Consider the following 19,966-nt stretch of genomic DNA (forward strand, 5'->3'; position numbering starts at 1 on the left):
AAAAACCTGTTCTACTTATGGATAATTTTGAATATATAAAAATCAAAAAGAAAAGTTCCTATCACATAGCCCCAAGAACCATCAACCCGTGGCCAGTCTCACCCCATCCCACCCACTCCCCACCTCCATATTGTTTTGAAGCATATTTATGGTTGATTTTCATGTTGTTCTTAATACTTTTCTATGCTTTCTATTTTTTAAATAAAAAACAATATTTACTTAAATAATCAGGGGAAAACATTTAATAATGAAAAGAATTTAACAATTTAAAAGAAGTTAACAGCGGAAAGGAAAACAATGAAAAGAAATTCTCCCGATGAGCCCTGCTTTAAAAAGTTCCCTTCCCACCACTGTTTATGGACAGGCCAGGAGTCACACATCTCTGAGCCGCCAGCCTGGGAGTTTCTCAGGGAGACCCAGCCCATGACTGGAGATGACTGGCCATTCTCCCAGATCACTACTGTTACGAGAACTGCAGCTGAGTGTACAACCCAGGCCCATGCCAGTTGAGAGCATGCTTCCCTTCTATCATAAGAAAATGTGACTCACCTCGTGGCCCCAGGTTTACAGCTTCAAAATCAAACACCTTGCTTATCTCACACATTATTCATCATGGGTGAGAGTAGGAGGATCTGACCTGTGGACCCAATGGCAACCATCTTTGCAGTCTACACTCAGTTCTCTCTGTAACAATGGAGAAGACCTATCCTACCTGCATATTATATTCTAGCGTATCTGGGCTGCTACTCATAACTGGGAATAGTCCTCCATCTTCCAGAAATGCTCTCCAAGGAAACAGCTCAAATGCCTAAGAGAACCAAATAATAAACATGATAATGCTGTACTTTGTGTTCAAAATTAATAGATATCTGTATATGAATAGGATATCTGTGTCTGCACCCCAAAACAATTTTGGATGACTTATTTATTACATGGAAGTATTTCTTGAAACTTTCTAGTGATATAGGAGAGAGTAATAATCTATTTTTTAAATAGTTTTCTCAGCAGGTGGTGACACATGGAAGAGTACTTAAGATTTCAGTGTAATTAATCAGCACCAGTGTTCAGAAGTTCCAGAGCAGTATAACACCAATGGTATGCATTTAAAATCAATAAAAATACATTTACTCAAATGCTCTCCATATCAGGAACCTTAAAAAGTTGTCCTTCATCACTATTGTGCTCCAGTTCTAGGTAACAACTCAAGACCAGCGCCACAAATTATTACATGTGAGTCTCTGTCTCCTCCATATCACTAACCAATAGGTAAGGCATCCTCTGTCCCTTGTGATACCATGTGCAGCCCTGGAACCAGTGAGCCTGCCTATCTGACCCCGTTCTACACTTCCAGACCTGGTTCTGGTTTCAGTCAAGTCCTGGAGTTGCAGTTGATTCTGACAGCAAGGAGCCAGGACTCCTGTATCCACCTAATCCCAGGCAACACCCAAAGGTAGCAAGAGTAGATCCAATGGTCACGGTCCAGCCCTGTCTTCTGGGTCTAAATGAGGGCCAAGGCTTGGGCTAAAAGTCACTGTCTTGCAGCCACTGCAGGTAGAAATGTTGGTGTCCCTTGGCTTAGCATTATAAGATCAGAATATTAAGTTGGAAATTTTGGAGTCGAAAGACCAGGGATTGTGAGGTAGTTTGAAAGAGATATCCACTAGTTCTTTGACACTCCTCCTGTAAAGAGGTGGAGCTTAATTCCGCACCATCCCCCCCCCCACCACTTGAATGTGTGCTGGACTTAGTGACTCGCTTCCAATGAAAAGAACATGACAGAAGTGATGAGAGTCACTTCTGAAATCTGGTAATAAAAACAGTGTGACTTCCATCTTGGGTTCTCTCTTGGACTGTTTGTGCTGGGGGAAGGCATCTACTGTGTTGCAAGGAAGCTCGGTGGAGAAGCACATGTGAATAAGCCTGGAAGTGGATCTTCTGGTGCCCACCAGCAGCCATAGGAGTGGGCTTGGAGGCAGGTTGTCCTCCAGTCGAGCCTTGAGATGATTACAGTCCTGGCCAACATCTTGACTCATGAGAGACCCTGAGCCAGAACTACCCACCTAAGCTGCTCCCAGATTCCTGATCCTCAGAAACTATGTGAGATAATGAACGTCTATTGCTTTAATCTGCCAAACTTTAGGGTAAATCATTATGCATCAATAAGTAATTAATACAGCTTGCAACCTGGTGCTGCCATGACTCTGGAATAGTCCGATCTCTGGCCTTCCTGAGTCTTGAACTCTTTGGTTGTAGAAGGTAGGTAATATTGTTCCTGCCTAGGAGCAACAATAGTTGCCAGGATTACCTTCAACAACAGGTGCTATAACCAGGGCTATTGAAAACCCAGCTGCTGACTTCATTTATGCATTGCAATTGCTATCATGACTATTTATTACGTGGAGAAGATTAAGTGTTTGTTTTGCTATCAACTGTGAACAGACAAGCTGTTGCCCCGATCAGCCTGTTGAGTGTTTGGAGGCCAAGATCCTGACTGGGAATCACAGGTGGCCCTGGGGCCCAGACTGTTCCATTGTGCAAGTGAAGCAGAGCCAGTGAAGACAGAGGGCATTAAAGTCTTGAAAGCCCCTGCAGAATCTAAACCAAATGGAAACAAACAGACTAAATTCCTTACACACAGTACACCCTTTACAGTATAAAAATACGTCGGAAACACACCTGGAGGCTCCGTGGATCCAGTGGCTGGGGCAGGCTGAGCTGCGAGGCAAAAATGCTCTTCCTGAGACAGTTGCTCAGTGCTGGTAGCCCATGGCACATGCCGTCTGTGACAGACTGGTAGGCAGGAATATTTCCAGCTGCCAAAAACATTCTTCTACCAAAACATGGGGTCGGGGGGGGCATTTCATTAAAAGCAGTTACTTACATTTTCTAAAGTTCAAAACTTTCCTCAAAGTTACGGAAGCAAGAAAACATTTTGAGATATTAACAGGTTCCTTCTTCAGCCACATCAACCCCCGTGCCCATTACCCTCGACTTTCACAGTTCATAGCCCTCATGGGGAGGGTTGGCATACTCTCGACTAGCACTGTCTAGCGAAACAGTCTGCAGTGGTGGAAATGTCCTATATCTGCACTAGCCAATAGAGTAGCCTCTGGCCACGTGTGGTGTCGTACGCTTGAAACGTGACTACTGTGACTGAGGGAATGAATTTTTAGTTTTCTTTTTCTTCTTTTTCTTTTTTTAAAGGCTAGTCAAGTGAAGCAGTGTGAGTGGAGAAAGAATAAAGCAATTTGTAACTGGTTGTGATCAATTAGTTGTAAAAACGACTGCACTCAGACCAACCTGAATTTTTAATTTTCTTTCATTTAAATTAATACTAATTTTAATTAAATTAAATAGCCACATGTGGCTACTGAACTGAATAGTGCAGCTGTAGCTCTAGAAAAAAGCTATCAATTGTTTATTGAATGAATTATTTTAAGACCAAAAGCTGGCCGGGCGCGGTGGCTCAAGCCTGTAATCCCAGCACTTTGGGAGGCCGAGACGGGTGGATCACGAGGTCAGGAGATCAAGACCATCCTGGCTAACACGGTGAAACCCCGTCTCTACTAAAAAATACAAAAACTAGCCGGGCGAGGTGGCGGGCGCCTGTAGTCCCAGCTACTCGGGAGGCTGAGGCAGGAGAATGGCGTAAGCCGGGAAGGCGGAGCTTGCAGTGAGCTGAGATCCGGTCACTGCACTCCAGCCCGGGCGACAGAGTGAGACTCCGTCTCAAAAAAAAAAAAAAAAAAAAAAAGACCAAAAGCTGAGACAACATTTCTTTATAAAAACTAAATTTAAAATTTTAAGCCTCCTGGGGGTTTGGGGGAGAAAAGTTCTTGTTTGGTTTTAAACAAAACTTGGCTTTGTATATCAAGAACCACAAACCCTGAAGACTGGAGCATGAAATTTATACCATAAGTCAGAGAGAAGGAAGTATGCGTGATAAATTAGAATGATTTTTCTTGCCTAAAAGGAAATAAGAGTTAAACAAGGAAAGACTACTAGAGCTTAGTTCTAGTGGATGCCTAAGGAAAGATGCTGGATAAGTTGGAGGAGGGTATCCCAGAGCAGAAGGTCCCTTTTGCTTGGATTCTCTGTGAGGTGGCCTCCCAGGAAGACTAGCAGCTCCTCAAAGTGGGGAGAAAGACCCTCACACGTGGGTATCCAGAGAGATGCTGAACAGCAGGCTAAACAGAAGAGGCCTGGGGTAGGCCAGCTCACCCACAGCAGAGATAAAGGAAGTGGCTATGTCTTCCCAGCTGCCAGGAAGATTTGAAAGCACTGATAGAAACTTAGATCACCTCTGAGAGGATGGAAGAATGAGAAGAGTGTTGTGTGAGGCCTAAACTTAAAATCCGAAATTTGTACTGCCTTGACTTCTGGCAAAATTGGGAGGCCTTAAATAGCTTAGCCACAAGGTCCCCCACTCCCCACTCTGTTCCCACAGATAAGGTCTCCAGGTTTAACGACCCTCCTTATCAAAGGAACCAGGTGCAATTCCTGCTTATCCCTGAGTAGCGGTTTCAGTTCCCTGCCAGACCACAGCATTATTCAAATCAATCACCCCTTCCTGTGTGAAGCACGGAACATCACTCTCTCCTGATATTACAAAACCTGCCTCCCACAGCCCTTGCTTATTCACTCTGTTCCCAAGTGGCCCTGTATGGGGGGACAGTGTCCTCTTCCTCTGGATTGTGTCTGTGAGTAATAAATTATCACTCACCCCATCTGTCATTCACCCCATCTGTCCAGGATCGGGTGTTTGGCCATCCCCATGACCCTAGGGCAGGACCCTTCCCTCTCCAGCAAGTGAAGAGGAGGTGATTAAAACAAAGGGGAAGAGGGAGAATCTTGAATTAACTGATTTTAAATCTCAAATGGATCACTTTTAAACTCTAAGTGTGACTCAGTAGAGTGGCATTAGAAAGTTTAATCTTCTTGCCATCAGTAAAAGCTATTTTGAACCACAGGGAACTCTCAGGGCACATGCTAGAGTTTTCCTCCAGGTAAGAACATAATGAAACCTGCAAAGTGGCCCGGAGGAGGCCAGGCAAAAGCTCTTTGCTTCTCAGATGCCAAAAACGAGGGCCGTGGTCTCGTTCAACACTGCTCAAGTGAGGGCCCAGGCTCCTATGTGTCTCCCAGGAATCCCCAGACAACCCAAAGCACACTTTATTTTTAAATTTTTATTTCTTTTTGTTTTTAGAGACAGGATCCCTGTTGCCCAGGCTGGAGTGCAGCAGCACAACCATAGCTCACAACAGTCTCAAATTCCTGGGCTCAGGGGATCCTCCCACATAGGCCTCCCAAAGTGCTGGGATGAAAGGAGTGCACCACCACACCCAGCTGTCAAAGCACACTTAAATATCTGCATGTTTAGAGAGAGTTAAGTAGGTGATCATGAAAATAAAAATACATTCAAAAATGAACAGAAGGCCAGGTGCAGTGGCTCGCACCTATACTCCCAGCACTCAGATCTCTTGAGGTCAGGAGTTCGAGACTAGCCTGGCCAACATGGTAAAACCCTGTCTCTACGAAAAATACAAAAATTAGCTGGGTGTGGTTGCACACATCTGTAATCCCAGCAACTCGGGAGGCTGAGGCACGAGAGTCCCTTAAACCTGGGAGGCAGAGGTTGCAGTGAGCTGAGGTCATACCACTGCACTCCAGCCTGGGAGACAGAGTGAGACTCTGTCTCAAAAACAAAAATGAAGAGAAAACCAACAAACATTCAAGGAATGAGAGGCTGGAGTTGCTTTCTTTAGAAATTCCTTGATGTACCCCTAAAGCAGGCTTGCTGCAGGAAGGGCTGTATCATCAAGATATCTCTTCAGCTTTCTCCTTTTTACCCTAATCACCCTGAACATCAACAATACATTCAGACTAGAGGCACTTTTCATGTTACATATTTTATACTGTGCTATAGAGTACCTTTGAGGGACTTCTTTGTTTCCTTCCAAACCTAGAGTGCAAAGGAATTCTATTCTTTAAATCAGGGGGTGAAAAACTAAACTTTTTCGTAAAGGACCAGACAGTAAATGTTTTCATCTTTGCAGACCCCACGGACTCTGTGGCAACTGTTCAGCTCCGTGGTTGTAGTGTGAAAGGGGTGGCAATCCCTAAGTGAATGGGCATGACTGTGTTCCAACAGTGTTTCATTTATGGACATGGAAATATGAACTCCATATCATTTTCATGGGTCACAAAATACTATTCTTCTATACATTTTTTTTTTCTAACCATTTAAAGATAGGAAGGCCATCCTTAGGCCACAGGCCATACAAAAATCGGCAGAGACCTCCAGCAATAGTTTGCCAACTCCTGACTTAAATAGATGAGATTGGATAGAACTGCTTTGTCGCCCAAACGTTTACCTTCAATGCACATGATTAATTCACCTGGCATTAAAGATAAGCTTAATCCTTGGGCATTTCTTGAATTGGCTAATCAATAACTCCTACAAGTTGGTGGACATGTCCAGAGATGAATGCTGGGCCCTGGTCAATGTGATCCAACCCATCGGAGGACAGCTACCAATTTCCATCAACCCTTTGGCTAGTGGAGGGCGGTTGAGAGGGGCAGAGTGAAATATTTTGTGCCTAGAAGCATGCACATAACCAGTACCCAAGATGATCTTGCCTTCTCTTCAGCATCCCCTTCTCTGTCCACGCTGCCACTTGGTCTCCATAACAGCTTTTGGGTTTTGGAGTCAAACACACCTAGGTTCTAAATCTGGTCTGCCACTTACTAGCTGTATAATTCCAAACACACACAACCTGAACAGCTCTGAAGAAAAAAGGCTGGGGAAATGTAACCAGTGGAGGACACAGTGGGGTGAACTGTCTGGGTGATTCTCTCTAGAGGGTCGCAGAAAAATATATAAAACCAGAAATAGGACACAATGCCCTCCATTCCTGCAGATGGAGTGTGAGGACAAAGAAAGCCCTGGCAAAGCAATTCCAGGGGGGTTCCTGGAAGCAGAGTGGTTCCCCTGGGAGAGCAGTACCAAATGAAATCCTCTGTAGCTGAAATCCAAAAAGGACTTCTGGGGGATATTTCTGTTTCTTCACCAGTATGTAAAATCCTTGCAAATTCTGACCTTGGGCTTTCAGAGCCCAGAGGACTAACAAATGGCCATCCTGACAATTGTCTGAGGCTTTACATCTTACCTGCTTGACTAAGCTACAGCTCAGGAAGCTATTTGTCAATATAAAGAAAATAAATTAGCCTGATTTTTGTCCTGCTGAATTTACATTCTAAATCCAAGAGTCCTCTGATGTCAGAGTAAAGAAGATTGACAGTAGAAAAAGAACAAGACAGTTCAGTGCAACCTCCACCTTTTCATTCTCCATGGATGCCTGCAAGTGCAGTGGAAAGCAACTGCAACCTACAGGTAAGAGCACAGCCCTCTGAGGCCCTCTCAGTGGCTAAATACTCACATGGGGAACTAACCTAAAAAAGTTATTTTTGACAATTAAAAAGTAAGCAGAGATCTTCAGGGCTAACCCTCTTTCCCTCTCATACAAAACTTATTTATACTGGAAACATTATGAATCTTAATCCAAGCTAATTTTCCCATCAGCATCATGATTTAATTACCCAAATAAAACATTCCTTTTGCATGTGGAGTACTTAATACAATGGTACCTACAAGGCTAGATGTAGATTGATTTATTTATAAATTTAACGCTGGTAGCCAGTTCTGTTAGCTTGAGAAGTTCAGTAAAAATTCTGTCTTTTTGAAAGGTAAACAAATGTTGAAAAAAAAAAAACCCTAGAAATAATCATCTTTAGAAGTATAAAAATGTTATTCCCAGCAGAACCCCCTGTACATTGAAAGCAGCAATCATTATATGAACTGTTCTGAAATTACATTTGCTAAAATCAAGAGTGTTATTAGCCAGCAAGAACATATTCTCACAGACAGCCTTTGTGACAGGTCATGTTTGGTAGCCATGGCGTTCTGGATCTGCTTGTGCCCGTGACTATTTTAAGCTCATTATCTAACCTTGCCAAGAGTGGCCTCCCTAGATGGTCACTCAGCAAACACCTCCACAGCAGAATTTACTAGACAGGATTAGTGCTCCAGCCCTTACCGGATGAGATGCCTCACTGCAGCATCAAACTGCAAAAACATAACCTCCCTCCGGAGGAGAAGCCCCTGGGCCACCCGGGTAGGGTCTTGGGGGGCTCTGGAGGCTGTCAATCATGTTCTGCAGCTCTTGAAGCTCAGACCCTAGAAGATGGACAATATTTTAGTCTGACAATGTGAAATATAGGCTACTATAGCTAAACCAGTAAACCAACATTTTGTCCCATACTTATCACCTAATCAGACTTCCCGTGTTTTGTTTGTGGGTATATTAATTATATGTCTTGCAAGACCAGCAAAGCCTTATGCTCTAGAATCAAAGGTCTGATTTATGTCTCCTTTCTTCCTCAGGAAGATAACAATTTGCTTTGCTTTTCAGTACAATAAGAACAGGCCAGGAAAGAAAGTTTTAAAATTTATAAGGCTATGGTCTTGAAATAGAACAAAAAGGAGAAATGACAACAAATAGGAAAGTCTAGTCCTCAGTATATCTGTTAGGTACTTGAAGCGATCAGAGATTATGAATCAGCACTCATCTCTTATTGCCATGCTATATCCAAATCAGCCCTGCCTGTCACTGGCTCATGGATTAAAGAAGATTCAAGACCATCTAAAGCAAGTAAAAAGCACATGTGCATATATGTATATATAAAGATATGCAACATATGTATACATACACATATGTGTATACATATACATACATATCCTTCTAGGAGATTCTAGTCATTTTAGGAGTAAATGTGGAGGATCCATATTTGCTTTATTTCTTAGACCCTTACTGTAAGAGTAGGCTCGTATACATAGATTCATATTCATTTTGGGTGAAAATTTAACTTAGGGACCCTGTGGGGCACTCAGTGCCAGGATGTGGAACCCAGCCTGAGTCTGGATGACCATCCTAGCATCTAGGTATATATATCCCAGTTATTGGCATAGAAAAGGAGCTAGTCAGAACAGGATAGCACAGTGGAAAGTGATGAGCCCTTGGGGAACATGCTTGGGCTCATACTTACGGGGCTACCGGAATGTCAGCTGGTCTGAAATATCCCTATGAACATAGTGATGGTTTTCTATCCTGAGAGGACATCTCTGTTATTAGAAGAAGGATTGTGAAAACTGATACAGTCCAAGGCAGGAGTGAGACAGGAAGCCCACAGGGCATTTCTGGAGATGCTGTATCTTGACAGCTGGTCCCCATGCAAGCAGCCTTCTTTCCTCCCTAGCCCAGTACTGGGCTCCAGCAGCTACCGACTGAGAAAGCAGAGAGTTGTGGGAGGGGGAAGCTGTCCATGAGAGCTTGATCAGGCAGATCCAGGGCTGAGAATAGTTGCTAACATGTGTAATATGTGCTCTTGGCTTTAAGAACAGATGAGCAGTCCAGATTTCATATCCATTTGCTGTTTTATACAATACAAAATTTGTTTTATTTTTGTTTCCAGCCCCAAATAATTGAGTCCAATCAGCAAACTTTTTATGACTCCTCTAAATGTGATAGTCCTACTGGGCTGAAGAGTTCACCAGAAGAAGAGTCATATTAGAGTGAATTGTACAAGAACTTTTGTGGTGATTGGAGGGAGGAGAGGTGGTCAGGGAGCCTCATTTGTTCAAGGCCTAGTGTGTTCGGTCTACAAGCAATATACTCTATCAGGCTATGCTGTAACCAGAGGAAAATTTTCTAATCCTCTGCAATGACAATGAAAAAAGGAGAATATAAAATTACACATACCCTATGGTTAAAGCTCTGTAAAATATAAATATGGAATATATTTGGGCAGGGGCTAGAAGGGAGTAAAGATAAATAAAATTATTTCACGTGTTAGAGTGGCTGGCTTACAGGTGATTTTTTTTCTGTCATTTCCATCGTTTATATACTACTGGTTGTACACTTGGCATGTGATCACTTCCCAGCAAAATTGTTGTATGTTGATATGTAGTATTATCATTAAAATACAGATGTGGAGGCAAGACTGCCTTTCCTTTGTTATTTTACTGATCTTTAAATACTCATTCTGGGCCGGGCGCGGTGGCTCAAGCCTGTAATCCCAGCACTTTGGGAGGCCGAGACGGGCGGATCACGAGGTCAGGAGATCGAGACCATCCTGGCTAACACGGTGAAACCCCGTCTCTACTAAAAAATACAAAAAACTAGCCGGGCGATGTGGCGGGCACCTGTAGTCCCAGCTACTCGGGAGGCTGAGGCAGGAGAATGGCGTGAACCCGGGAGGCAGAGCTTGCAGTGAGCTGAGATCCGGCCACTGCACTCCAGCCTGGGTGACAGAGCGAGACTCCATCTCAAAAATAAAAATAAAAAAAATAAATCCTCATTCTGACTTTCCTTCCTTTATAGAGTCAAGAGGCTTGGCGGGAGGGGAGGTGGCAGGACAGGTGGCCTGGCGGTGGGGATAGGGCAGAGGGTTGTGCAGGCAGTGATGGTGGTGAGGCTGGGGTGAACCCTGTGCCAGGAAACATGAGGAAAGGAGCCTTTGCTTATGCCTTTCCCAGGAGGGTCCTGTTTGGGAAATCAGAGAAGACAGACAGACAGACAGCCAGAGAGAGAGGGAGAGAGAGAGGAGTCACAGTGGCCCCATCTCTGCATGAAGACTCAGAGCTCCTACACTTCATTCCTGGTTTCCCTGAGTTCAGTGTGAAGTATTTGGGCTTTAATTGGCCTACTTATCCTTTACAAAGGAAGTCACAATGTAAACGTTCACATTCTGATTACATCCTCTGCTTCACAGGGACTTCAAAGGGAGTTACTGGCTTTTGGGGAAGAAGAGAATTTGGCTGCATCCACAGAGCTGGTCCACAGTATCTAAGAGCTGTTTTCTTCAGTCAAGGGGAGGACCAAAAGCTGAAATCTTGAATTTCCCTCAAGATTTGTTTTTAAAATACTTTAAAGCATATAAGTCCACGAAAGTAATTTGAACTAACAATTTGAACTAACAGTTTAGAACTAACTCTAAATTGTACTGAGATGGCTTAAAGGAACAGACTCTGATTTCATCTTTCCGCTTAGTTCTTCTTGCTTCCTCTGGGAAATGGGCCAGGAACTAAGTGGCCTAGTCTTTTTAAAAAGATGATTATCTTGGAGGGGATTTTTTTTTTTTTAAGTTTGCTCTTTATTTTGAGCAAAGCAGAGCATGCAGAACTGTACATTCTCCCTGGAGCACAAATGCGCAACATGACAATGCATGCCTCTCTGTATGCTTCAGAAAGCCTGGGCCCCACATATCTCAGTTGTTTCTGGGTTCACAGTGCAGAAATGGCAAGAAAACAATTCCCTTCTTCCTGAATTCTAGGTCCTCAACTTGGGCCTCATTTCCCGTTATTCCTCGGAGCCATACTCATGGGTTCATTCATGGGCAGGTTCACTTCTCTGGACTGGCCACGTGCAGTTCTGCCTGCTGCTTTTGCCAGTGTCCTTTTCTTATGTTGCTAGGACTGTCCCTCCTGTTTTCTACACTGATCCAAGTCCACTCCTCTCCAGTCTGGGAAGCACCCTAGATCACCTCCCTGATCTGGGGAGGTTGTGCCCGGGGGCACCCTTTACTCCCAGCTGCTATAGGACTGCCTGTGTAGTGACTTCACCAGGAAATATGGCTCTGGCTCTCTCGGTTTCTATCTCATCTCCATGTAACAACTGCTTCCCCATCTCAAGGGCAGGCAGGACATTTCTCTTGGCCACACTCCTTCTTCCTGTGCCTTAGCTAAAGCTCAGCCCCCACACCCTCCCGACATCCAACAGCCCCGCTAAGAGTGTCTTAGCTTATTTTCTGAGTAAGCCCCACTTACAACAGTCCCCAAACTAGTAACAGGAAAGGACCTAAGAGTGCTTGGAGCTTCTCTAATCGGATGCTTATGTTGAAGACTTGTGAGTCACCCTGAGAGCTCATTACTCTGCAACAATTCTGTGCCTTCTGCTGAGGTGGCACCACTACCACTCTGTCTTTATCCTGCTGCTCCTAGACACAGGTATTATCCTCCTCCCAGATCAGCATGCACGCCCTTCCCTATGTCCACATCTAAATGTTTACAGAGCCCTTCAGTGTTCCTTAGCACAATGCAAATATACCTGCCACCAGCTCCAAGGTCTCCTACAAATGTGTTTCCTTTATGCACCAACCAGCCACAGGGGAATATCCTCAGATTCTCTGACATTTGTTTTAAGAGCATTAGGTTTAAACAGGCATGTTGCCTCATTTCTTAGGCTCTTCTTGTTCTTTTAAATCCCTGGCTACTATAGTATTTTGCTATTAATTGATATTTACATGACCAGTGACATTATTTGGATGGCAGTCATGTTATTAAGGCAAGATTACTTTCCTTGATTCTGATAAACATAGCTTAGTAAACATTTCAGTGTTTTTCATTCACCTCATGTGTTTATCTTATAATATAACCCGTGCTGATGAGCACTGGGCGTATAAAACTAAAGCCTCAATCATTCTTACCACAAAGACTTTTAGGTCATTGATAGCTAACCAAGGGCTGTTTACAAGATTCTTAATAGGGAGTGATTGGCTCTGACCTTGCCATGTGAGTTTATGAAGGCCAGGAAGGAAATGGGAACAAAAGAAAACTAATATTTAATGGGGGCTTGTATATCCTAGAATTTTGACATAAATTTCAATCCACAGAACATCTGTATGAGACAGATACTATCACCCCATTTTATAGATGGACAAGCAGAGACCCAGAGAGTAAAGTACCCAGCTTTCAGTAACCAAGTGGCAGAGGCAGAGTAAGACCCAGGCCTCCCGACTCCTGACTTGGTGCACTTTGTGGTATAGCCCGTGAATGCGGAATCAGGCAGATAGCTGTGCAGTGTGGAGACAGTCTATAAGACAGTCCGGACTTTTCCTTCGCCCTTCTGATTGCTGTCATTTATGAGAGTATATTGTAGTTCTGTTTTTCCAACTATTAAGAGCTTCATAGAACTTCCAGTGAATACTGAAGGCGATTTGAATCACCTTTAATCACTCACCAATGCCCGCAGTCCCTCCCCAGTCTCCTCTCAAAGGGTTGGGACTTAGAGGAAATTCAAAACATGCTGCACAATTGCCAAGCTTAGCAAAACTGACAAGGTAGGCCACGACATCATGCAGAGGAGCTATCAGCTGTAGAGTTCGCTTTAAGGCTTTAAAAGCTGCCTGTGGATAAAATCAATACAAGGAAATACATTTTAGGACATTTCTAAGAGGCATATAAAAACATATGAACACTGAATGGGGACGATATCTTTAAACAAGAATATTTCAATAAACATCGGCACAGTATATACAGGATAATATCAGAAAAGGAACAATAAACCTATTCATGAACCAGGGTTACATGCCCTCGGACAACGGAGCGCCTGTGAGGGGTTAAAGCAACGTGTTTCTTTGTTTAAAGTCACTGAAGGCCATGAACACATCAAAATGTTTGTATGGCCATCAATGAATTACAAGGGTCACAAATCAATTCATAGAAGAGACTCATATTCAGACAACATTATCTTGAGGGAACACCTGTAAGCAAGGTATAGATATTTATCAACATTGTTTAAACCAACACATGACTGAAAATTAAACCATGGATCTTATATATCAATGTCCAAGTGGAGGAAAAGTGAAAAATTATGATCTAACTGCAGAAGGTAGTGTTTCCATATTTTTAAAAATAAAAATCTGAAACTTCTTCAGTGAAAGCAGGGGTAAGAAACCAAGGTTGCTAAACAGGATTTCACTTACAAAGAAAAATCAGAATATTCCCCAAATGCCATTTTCAACATTGCAATTTATTTCTTTAGCAAATACTTATGTTTTATGTGTTTCTAGGTTTTCTTTTTTAAAAAATTGTTACCAACATTGCCCTTGATCAGTAAGTGAGGTACACAGAGCACCCCTCAGAAAACAGTAACCCTGAGTTACAAGTGGGATCTCAACCTCTCATTAGCTTCAGAGCATCAGTGGGGTTTTTTGGAAGGGTTGGAAGGAAATTGAAGATTAATAAGAAATGTCAGAGGCTTGGATTAGGGTTTATTAGTGACCAGCGAGAGAGAGAAATCATAGCATAGTGAGGCCCAAGACAAATTATAAGAAAGCAGAAAAGGCTGCTGTGAAAAAGATTTCTGTAGTTAGATGTCTGAATAAAACAAGGGATGTTCTCTGGAATTGATATGTTTAACTGTGAGACAAAACCCAGCCAGTTTCCATTCTGGCACACATACAAAAAAATACAAACCTTTTCTGGCAGAGTTTTGAACATAATCAGCACTTCAGAAGAATGGGGTATGAACCATAAATTGAGGAAGACTTTTCCATCCGCTGACAGCACACATCGTGGCCGGGGCTGAAATCTTCTGCAAGTGTTAGAAAAAAGGACCCATAGCATGCATTTCCCTCTAAACAAGAGGTGCCATGAATGACCCTGTTGAGTCACCCCTGTTGAGTCACCGCCCTGTCACACAGGCCTGTCACCACAGGCCCAGCATCCACGCCCCAGGGCAGCAGCCCTTTTCATGTCGCTCCCAGGTGGCCAGTTCATAAATAACTCAACAGGAAGAAGAGCAGTTAGGCTGATTTTAGCCAGAGCTGTGTGGGGGAAGGAGTGGGGATGGAGGGAGGGAAAGGTGTGGTGAGAAAAGACAGGAAGGCCATGAATTAGATGGCCAGCACCACACTAGGTGGTACATATTTTATGTCACTTAATTCATCTGGCAACCTCAGGATGGATCTATTTTTGTTCCTCTTTCATAGCTGAGGAAATTGATGCCCTGAGAGGTTATGGAGATCTACCCAGCTCCTAAAAGATGAAGTTAGAATTCAAATGCACATCTCTTTGGGAGGCCGAGGCGGTGGATCATGAGGGTCAGGAGATCGAGACCATCCTGACTAACATGGTGAAACCCCATCTCTACTAAAAATACAAAAAATTAGCCAGATGCAGTGACGGGCACCTGTAGTCCCAGCTACTTGGGAGGCTGAGGCAGGAGAACAGCATGAACCTGAACCCGGGAGGCGGAGCTTGCAGTGAGCAGAGATCGCACCACTGCACTCCAGCCTGGGCGACGGAGTGAGACTCCGTCTCAGAAAAAGAGAGAGTTCAAATGCACATCTATCTGTCCAGCTGTAGAATCTGGGCTCCAGAACCAGGCTCTGTTTCTCTTGCCTTGCCACCACATTTCTTGCCAGGTTCTCCAGCTTCTGGTCTTCTTTTCCTCCTTTCTCCTCCTCCTCCAAATACCTTATTATTTCTTAATAAGGTTAGTCATCTCTTCGCTTAGTCGGCTCTTTGTTGCAGGTTTATATATAAACGTGTTGTCCATATATGTCTGGTTTAAGGATTCACACAAGCCCAGGCACCCACCACCTGGCCTGTGAAAAGGAATGTTGAAGCCTGATGTGCACTTCCCTGGTGGTCCCCAGATGAACCTCCACCCTGAGTTTTACATCAATCAATGCCTTGTTTTTTCTGATGGAAAATCCTTGGTGCATCTGTGCTGCTGCAAGTGACTGATTTGTGGGTTATTAGGTTGATTCCATATCTTGGTTGTTGTGAATAGTGCTACAATAAACATAAGTCTCAGGATTTTAATCAGTTAATTCTCAGCTCAGGAATAAAGTATGGTCTTAGTTTGGAGAATTGCCTGTCTTTTAGCAACCACAAAGTCAAACAATTCCTGTCCTGAAACAGACCAAAACCAGTGTAATCCAGTCTCATCTCTATTATTCAGTTCACTGTGCTCATTCCTGCCTAGAGGTAACAATGAATATCAAAACTAAAAAGTTGCAGGGTCTACATCTCCTTCCTTGGCTTCTGAGAAGCACATGTGTCCCTGGAGCCACTGGGCCCTCTCTACCAAGTGCTATCCTTTACTTCTTACCTGTTATTTCCAGCCATTTCCAGTCCTGCCTGCAGTGAGCAGCCACTGGCTGACAAGAGCACAGACGACTGCAGAAAGCTTTAGGTACTCAGTACATGAAGCATAGCCTGGTTCTCAGCCCCACAAGGAGACTTGCCCCTGCCCCTTGTGGATGGCCTGCCAATTATCTGGCCTGGCAGTTCCCCAACCTGTTCAACACTGTCCCCTTTAATTCCCCTTCAGGTGACCACTTCTGGGCCACACCCAAGACTTTATTATCTTCTGAAACCATATCACCTCCAAAGTCTTAACTTTCCCAGTCCCATATTTTATTCCTACAGTTTTCTGAGTCATCCACTCTCACTAAACTTCCCTTCCTTTATTCCAAAATAGGTTCCTTGACATCATCCAGTCCTCTGGTCTCCCCTTCCATCTGTCAGCTCCTTTCTGACCTCACTCCCTTCCCTACCCAGACTGGATCTCACAGTCAAGCACACAAAGCACTCTCTCCCCAGCACCTTCAATTCTCTCCTGCTTTGTACTCACAACCCATCTACCTATCAAAGCCCCAGTTCTGGGTCCCTCCAACTACTCAGCTTTCTGATGGCATGCCGCTGAGCACAGCTGGAGGAAATCACACTGCTAATTATACTGATGGAAATGGTTTCCAGCCTGAGCTATGTCACCCTAGAACAATCCTTTTCCTTTCCTTTGATCAGCTCTAGTGCCCATTTTCTTGTTTCATAATTCCAAGCCTTCTTTAAGGCCCCCATACCAAATTCCTGCCAGCAGATGATGACATGGTCTGCTATTTCATGATCAAATTAAAGGCCACTGCTGGAACTCCCTCCCCTTCCTGATGGCCTATTTCCCCAACCCTCACCCCTAATACACATACACCCTCCCTTTCAACCATTGTCAAAGTCAGAGGTGCACACCTGGGATACAAAATGAAGACATCCTCTGCCCTCCATGCTCTTACCTTCCAGAGGCAGCTGGGAACCATGACACTGTGGTAGCAGCATGGCTAATGGAAGTGTACCATAGTGCAGAGGATGTCCAACAAGAAGCACCTGAGCCTTGTTGAGAGGCTGGTGGAAGAAATTCACAGGTGAGGCTTCTGAGCTGTGACTTCTTATCTCCCTCCACATCTCTTTGTCCCAATGACATCGCCATCTTTTCTCCTCCATTACAAAAATTGTGGTAAAATATACATCACACAAAATTTACCATTTTAGCCTTTTTTTGTTTTTGTTTTTTTTCAGAGCAGGAGTGGAAGTTTATTTTAAAGACTTTAGGATTCTTTTGTAGTTCATGAGCCTGACAATTGGGTGTTCACACATGTGTGTGAGATGTGCTACTCTCGAACCTTGGTACAACCTCATCACACTACCTGTCTGACCTCAAACTGCTACTGGGTGAACTCCACCAAAGGTAAAATCTGTAACTCAGGACACGTGGAATTTCTGTGCTGTTTATGTGTTGGGGGAAGAAACACCCAAATTCTCTCAATACATTGCAAGTCCCGTAGGACAGGCACGCATTTGATGGCCTTGAGGAAGTGTTGGTTGTATTTGCTGAACCTCCTGAGAGGCCAGGCACGCCACCAACACATTTCAGATTAGTTGGGCGACAGCGCCAACCATGTGCTCCCCACGCCGCCTGCGCTCCAGGGGCACTCACACAGGCTCCCCTAGAATTTCTCCAGGAAGCCGTTGGGTAGGCCAGAGGTGGCAGCTCCGCCGACGGCTGCTTCTTCACCCGCTGTGTCCAGTGAGAGTGCCGCCTGTGCTTCCCGGAAATAGGCTTCAGCTCCTCTAAGGTCGTGGCACAGCTGGACCCCGAGACTGAGTCGGCCGCCCAGGAAGCGGGACTGGGCAACAAGGCTGGGGTCTGGCCGGGGTCAGAGCCGAAACCGGGGTCCGAGTCAGAGGGGAAGCCGGGGCCAGGCTCCAAGGGGCTGCAGGGGTCCCAGACAGAGCGTAGCTCGACGCCACAAGGTTCGGGGCCAGGGAGGTCCCGGAGTCCGATCAGGAACCGGAATCGCTGCTGGGCGGGGCTTCAGGGCAGCCCTCGGAGCGGCGACCGTCGCTGGCGCAGGGGCAGGAGCCGTAGCCATCCCGGGCGTTGGAGGGGGACGACGCTCCCCTGCCAGAGGTGGAAAGCCCGGGGATCCGGTCTGCTGGCGCCACTGCCACACTGACTGCCTGGAGGCGCCGCTCTTCTTCCAGTGGCCGGGGTGGCAGGTGGACGCGCACCACTGGATCGTCCTGCTGGCGCCCATGATGCTGATGGCCGCGCTGGGCACCGGCTTCCTTCACCTGCCCAAGGACGAAGAGGAAGATCTGGAGGAGCAGTGCACCGGTGGGGAGCCGGGCCAAGGCGGAGAGACGCTTTGTGCAGGGGCTATTTCGCCACCAACGATTCCTGCCGCCTCTCCGCCTCCAGGAGGTGCACCCAGGCCAGTTTCACCTGGATTCTGGTGGGCTCCCACAGCAGCTTCCACGGCTTCCACTGCCGGAACCGGACATCTTTGCAAAGTCAGTAAATTGGACAGCAAGATGCAGGATCTACGTGTGGCACAGGGAAATGGAAGCCATATCCAGTTCGAGTAGGTGTGCGTGAGGTACAAGAGGCTCTGTGTGCCCCCCAACCCGTTCCCGGATGCCTGGCAAGTGGACAAAACATTCGACCTGAGTTACAACCACAGTGAGCATCCCTCTGTCTGATCGGCTTCTTTGGAGGACACATTTTGAAAAGTAACTGGCCTAGGTAATGGGCCAGTTACTCCTGCAGGCCAAAGCCAAGTGGCTGCTGAACTGCCTGAAGAGCACCCTGAGGACAACATGCAGAGCAAGAGTGGCTCAACCCATTTCCTCAACCAATTTAGCAACATTAAGAACACTCTGGCCTTGAAGAAAATTGAGGCACCTGGTAGTTCAGGTTTACAGGGAGGTCAGGAGAAGGTGGGAGGGATGAGGAAGACTTGCTCCGAGAACCCAAACAAAAGCACTGCATGACTACTTGATGGGGTCCTTGCCTCACAGCTGGGTTTGCTCTACTTAATCCGACTCTCTCTTTTTTTTTTCTTTCTTTCTTTTCTTTTCTTTTTTTTTTTAAGGCGAGTTTTGCTCTGTCACCCAGGCTGCAGTGTAGTGGCATGATCTCGGCTCACTGCAACCTCCGCCTCCCAGGTTCAAGCTGTTCTCCTGCCTCAGCCTCCCAAACAGCTGGGATTACAGGTGCCCACAACCATGCCCAGCTAATTTTTGCATTTTTAGTAGAGACAGAGTTTCACCATGTTGACAAGGCTGGTTTCGAACTCCTGACCTCAGGTGATCCACCTGCCATGGCCTCCCAACGTGCTGAGATTACAGGCATGAGTCACCACACCTGGCCAATCGAACTTCCTTAAATTAACACTATTGGGGCCGGGCATGGTACCTCACACTGTAGTCCCAGCACTTTGGGAGGCCGAGGCAGGTGGATCATCTGAGGTCAGGAGTTCGAGACCAGCCTGGCTAACATGGTGAAACCCTGTTTCTACTAAAAATTAAAAAAAAAATTAGCCAGGCATGGTGTCGCATGCCTGTAATCTCAGCTATTCTGGAGGCTGAGGCAGAAGAATTGCTTGAACCCAGGAGGTATATGTTTCAGCGAGCCGAGATCGCACCATTGCACTCCAGCTTGGGAACAAGAGCGAAACTCCATCTCAAAATAAATAAATAAATAAATAAATAAATAAATAAATAACACCAACAGATGCCAGAAATCGTGAACCCTTGGTAACATTCAAGTCGATAACACACATCTTGTGTCTACTACATGAGGCTGTTCAGTACAAACATTGATGTTCATGTTTGATTTGGAGGGTTGGTTTCCAACCAAATTACAGTACTTTGAAATTCTACTTTTAGTTGAAGTTTTCACTGGTTTTGGGAAGTCCCCAAAACTTGCTTGTAGCTCACTGAGTATATTTTGTGTGGCAGGTGGTCCACTTTACATTGCTTTCCAGACAACTGGAATTTGAG

General features: G+C 45.1%; 1 protein-coding gene and 1 pseudogene across 1 annotated transcript in view; both read right to left on the reverse strand.

Moving 5' to 3' along the window:
* Positions 1-659, reverse strand: part of LOC105519518 (coiled-coil domain-containing protein 162-like) — a 44,182-nt gene extending 43,523 nt beyond the window's left edge. Inside the window, 1 exon segment of the mRNA XM_011952887.1 lies at positions 603-659. Within this exon segment, the coding sequence (XP_011808277.1) occupies positions 603-659 (57 nt within the window).
* LOC105519458 lies at positions 598-14,463 on the reverse strand (annotated as a pseudogene).
* Positions 14,464-19,966: the final 5,503 nt, after the last annotated feature.

Source organism: Colobus angolensis, unplaced genomic scaffold (genome assembly GCF_000951035.1).
Source record: "Colobus angolensis palliatus isolate OR3802 unplaced genomic scaffold, Cang.pa_1.0 Scaffold35, whole genome shotgun sequence".
NCBI classification, from domain to species: domain Eukaryota; kingdom Metazoa; phylum Chordata; class Mammalia; order Primates; family Cercopithecidae; genus Colobus; species Colobus angolensis.